This window comes from Engraulis encrasicolus, chromosome 22 (genome assembly GCF_034702125.1).
Source record: "Engraulis encrasicolus isolate BLACKSEA-1 chromosome 22, IST_EnEncr_1.0, whole genome shotgun sequence".
NCBI lineage: Eukaryota > Metazoa > Chordata > Actinopteri > Clupeiformes > Engraulidae > Engraulis > Engraulis encrasicolus.
Genome location: NC_085878.1, coordinates 43,059,988 through 43,064,987, shown reverse-complemented (window position 1 = coordinate 43,064,987; position 5,000 = coordinate 43,059,988). Strand labels below are relative to the sequence as shown.

The window sequence follows — 5,000 nt, the reverse complement described above, 5'->3', positions numbered from 1 at the left end:
GGAAAGACAAAGGAACACAGCATACAAGTGAGGCAGATGTGCGTCGACCTTCACAGGTCAGGCAGAGGCTACAAGAAGATTGCCACTCAACTGCAGCTGCCCATATCTACTGTGAGAGGAATAATTAAGAAGTTCAAAACAACTGGAACAGTGGTAAACAAGCCTGGACGAGGACCCAAGTTTATTTTGCCACCACGCACAGTGAGGAGGATGGTAAGAGAAATCAAAATATCTCCAAAGCTCACTGTTACAGAATTACAACAAATGGTAGCATCCTGGGGTCACAAAGTCTCCAAATCAACCATCAGGTGCTGTCTACACGCCAACAAGCTGTTTGGGAGGCATGCACGGAGAAAACCTTTCCTCACCCACAATCATAAACGCAAACGTCTGGAGTTCACCAAGCGGTATTGGGGCTTCAACTGGGACCGTGTGCTTTGGTCAGATGAGACCAAGATTGAGCTTTTTGGCAACAAACACTCTAAGTGGGTCTGGCGTGCCACGAAAGATGTGCATGCTGAAAAGCACCTCATACCCACTGTGAAGTATGGGGGTGGGTCAGTGATGCTGTGGGGCTGTTTCGCTTCCAAAGGCCCTGGGAAGCTTGTTAGGGTGCATGGCATCATGAATGCTTTGAAATACCAGGACATTTTAAATCAAAATCTGTTGCCCTCTGCCCGAAAGCTGAAGATGGGTCGTCACTGGGTCTTTCAGCAAGACAATGACCCTAAACATATGGCCAAATCTACACAGAAATGGTTAACCAGACACAAAATCAAGCTCCTCCCATGGCCATCTCAGTCCTCAGACCTCAACCCCATTGAGAACCTGTGGGGTGAGCTGAAGAGGAGAGTACAGAGGAGAGGACCCAGGTCTCTGGATGATTTAGAGAGATTCTGCAAAGAGGAATGGCTGAAGATCCCTCTTTCTGTCTTTTCCCATCTTGTGAAACATTATAGGAGAAGATTAGGTGCTGTTTTGTTGGCAAAAGGGGGTTGTACAAAATATTAACAACAGGGGTGCTAATAATTGTGACACACATTATTTGATGTCAAATAATTATTTCTTTATGTGGGATTTTTTCCCCACTGAATAAATGCATTTGTATTGAAGGTTGGATTTTTCTCTTTTTTTCCATTAAGGTCCCATATTATTTAGAGAAAAATAATAATAATTGGAAGCTAAAAAACACATCTCAACCAGGGGTGCCAATAATAATGGAGGGCACTGTAACTGTCATTGGTCATTCAGTTCACATTCAGAGGACTTACCATGCCCCTCATGCGTTTGTAGCACAATGCACCCCACCTAGCATAGCAAGCATATGGATACCGTATCGCTTTGTTCGCATCTCTTGTTATCTGTTACATGCGTACATTTGATGCTTCACTTACAACTCTACATTGATGCTCCACTACTTATTTCATAGGGGCTGTTGGGGTAGTTTCATAAGAAGCATCTTGAGACATCTTAAAAAACTGTATCTACAGTAAATCTGCACAAACTACACCACCCTCCTCTCCCTCTCCATCTCGCAGGCACTCAAAAACATAGTCTGACATACAGAGCAAGGAGGAAAACAAAAGAAGCATATGGAGGGAGGGAGAGAGAGAGAGAGAGAGAGAGAGAGAGAGAGAGAGAGAGAGAGAGAGAGAGAGAGAGAGAGAGAGAGAGAGAGAGAGAGAGAGAGAGAGAGAGGAGGACAGAGAAAGATGCCATGCAAACATTCCACATCTCCCTGCCCTCAAAGTGTAAATGTGAGGAGACTTGTACTTTGAAGCGTTAAATATTTATGGGGGGAATCGGCGGTGCCACAGACAGGTCATTGAGATCAAGGGCACCGCAGCATGTACAGCAGGCATTTACTTTGGTACACCATTTACTTTTCTAAAGACTCAGGTTGCTGCCTGTAAATTCAGTGTCTAGTTCCTGGATTTGCTGTTTTAATTCAATACGGAGTACACAGAGTAAGAGAAATTACTTTCTATAGAAGGGTGTTATGTGGGCTCTGTGTGTTGAATTAACAGTGTTCCATTCCATACAGATATACAGAGTGTCTTTAGTCCCACTTTCTAAGTGTTGCAAAATATACTGTGTAGTTTGGAACACCATTCGGAACCTGTTTGCTGTCTGTAAGTTCAGTTTCTGGACACCCCTTTAACCACCACAGGTTTAAGTGCATTTGCAAACCAGTTTGATTACTCTTTTTGTTCATGTGTGTGGACATTTTTATTTCCACAGTTCAACCATAATTTGCTTAGACTCCTTTATTGTCCAATAAAAGAGCATGATGAACTCATCAACTGAAGGGAGGGCAGAGGAAAACAGGCACTGTTGAAAAGAAACTTTTATCAACAGACCAAACCGTAATCTCCTTCATTAAGTACTCCCTAACCAAGGTTAGCAGGTACAATGTGGCTGCTCTGGGACATTTGTAAAATTATCATTCATTGGAAATAATGGTGACTCTTGAGTGTAAGCAGAGTGCTTTATTCTGATTTATATGCTGGTGGTTTATGTCCTTGTGGAGACCTTGAGGCGGGGGTCTGCATCTGCTTTAAGTGGAGAAGACAACATAATCAAGGCCTAAATGGGATTTGTAATGAAATAGAGCATGGGAATGCCTTCATTATTATTCACATAAATAATGTAGTCGGCCCAGTCCCCACCACCATATCCTTCTATTTCTCCCTCTTCCTCACTCTCTCGATTTTGCCCTCGATTTGTTTATGTAAAACTCTTTCTGTCTGTGTCACTCACTCCCTGTCTATCACTGTGCCCTTGTCCACCTGTCTTTCCGGCCTGCCTGTATGCCTGTGTGTCTGTGTCAATCTGCCTGTCTGTCTGTCTGTCTGTCTGTCTGTCTGTCTGTCTGTCTGTCTGTCTGTCTGTCTGTCCGTCTGTCCGTCTGTCCGTCTGTCTGTGTCTCTGTCTCTCTCTCTCTCTCTCTCTCTCTCTCTCTGTCTTTCTCTCTCTCACCCTCTGCTTGTGCGTGTGTGTACGTGTGATTAGTGTGCCCTGCAGGTGGTTATGGCAAGGACTGTGCGGAGGTGTGCGTTTGTACCAATAACAGCACCTGCAACTCCATTGATGGCTCCTGCCAGTGCAACTCGGGCTGGATCGGAGATGACTGCTCTATAGGTAGAGTCAGACACACACACACAGACGTGCACACACACACACACAGACGGGCACACACACACACACACACAGACGTGCGCACACACACACACACACACAGACGTGCACACACACACACACAGACGGGCACACACACACACACACAGACGGGCACACACACACACACAGACGGGCACACACACACACAGACGGGCACACACACACACACAGACGGGCACACACACACACACAGACGTGCACACACACACACACACACACACACACACACACACACACACACACACACACACACACACGCACACGCACACGCACACGCACACGCACACACTGTCCAGAATCCCCCCAGCCCCACGAGCTCTACAGAATGAGTTCCATTCATGGAAAAGCAGAAGTCTGCTCCCGTCAATCCATACATTGCCAGATGTTAAACATATTATTTGATAGAGGACAATAAGCTTTCAGATGATATTTGGCACTTACTTGTACACTGAAGCATGGTCGAGAAAATGGATCATGAATACAGGTCACATTAGGTTCATTCTGATGGATTAGAAGTTCAAGCAGCTACTTTGACTTGAATTTGTATCTGCAGTGGCGATGCAAAAAATGTCATCCACCCACCATTGGAAAGGACAGGAACGGAGATTTCCAATGGTTCCATGCACTCTCTAATAAACAAAAAAGTCTGTGGAAAATGGATAAAAACACACTATGTAAATGTGTGTCACTCTTCTGTCCAATTTGATTTGATTTTTGTTTTTGATGTACAGTATATACAGCCGTACTGTAACTTTGTATGGTCCAGTTGTACAAACTGCATTCTACCTTCATTGAGCACCTGATGACGTACTAAATGAACCCCTGAGGCCAGCCCAACAGCTCCCTCTACTGATTAAGTAGCAGTACTACTTGTGCTGTACTCCAGTACTACTTGTGCTGTACTCCAGTACTATTTATGCTGTACTCCAGTACTGCTTATCCTGTGTGTGTCAGTGTGTTCTTTTATTTCTCCTAAACCTGTGAAAAATATAAATTACTGGTATCCTACGTTTGGTCTCATGTTGAAGGATTTCTGTGTAACCCTACTTTCCTGCCAAAGTTGAAATCGATGGGCTACATGGCAGCATGGATAGGAAAGGAAGAAATCAAAAGAAATCGAAAGAAATGAAGATAGGGTGCTCTGTCATTGTCACTGTCACTGTTACAGGAATGAATACTCAGTGAGCTGTTGTAAGCAATGGTTATGGTTATTCTCCCCGTCACTTGTAAAAATCCCATAATAATTTTTAAATGAATGCTGACGTGAGACCATGACCCTGTTTTCCCAACACATTTCCTGATCAATATCGTAGTGGCATTTTAGTAGGGTAGGGCCACGTTTAAATGCATACAGCTCAGTAATGCCACTTCCCTGTAGCCCAGTGATGCTACAACGTTTATTATGAGCATTGATTAGGCCCAAAGCAAGAATGCAAGATCAGGTACAGTATTTTCATTTTTTGTGGTCAGAGCTGCATTGCGAACACTTTGTGTGTGTGTGTGTGTGTGTGTGTGTGTGTGTGTGTGTGTGTGTGTGTGTGTGTGTGTGTGTGTGTGTGTGTGTGTGTGTGTGTGTGTGTGTGTGTGTGTGTGTGTGTGTGTGTGTATACAGAGTGTAGTGCTGGGCTATGGGGGCCTGACTGTATCCACACGTGTAACTGCCATAACGGGGCCCAGTGTAGTCCTCAGGACGGCGGGTGCAGATGCAGCGCAGGATGGACAGGCCTCTACTGCACACAGCGTGAGTTTAACACACACAAACACACCCGCACACACACACATGCACGCACGCACGCACGCACACACACACAAACACACAA

General features: G+C 44.9%; 1 protein-coding gene across 1 annotated transcript in view; it reads left to right on the top strand.

Annotated features, from left to right (window-relative positions):
• LOC134439186 (multiple epidermal growth factor-like domains protein 10) overlaps positions 1-5,000 on the top strand; it is a 118,026-nt gene that overhangs the window by 105,386 nt on the left and 7,640 nt on the right. The window contains exons 14-15 of the mRNA XM_063189071.1: positions 3,013-3,141; positions 4,793-4,921. Of these exons, the coding sequence (XP_063045141.1) occupies positions 3,013-3,141; positions 4,793-4,921 (258 nt within the window). The remainder of the gene's footprint in view (positions 1-3,012; positions 3,142-4,792; positions 4,922-5,000) is intronic.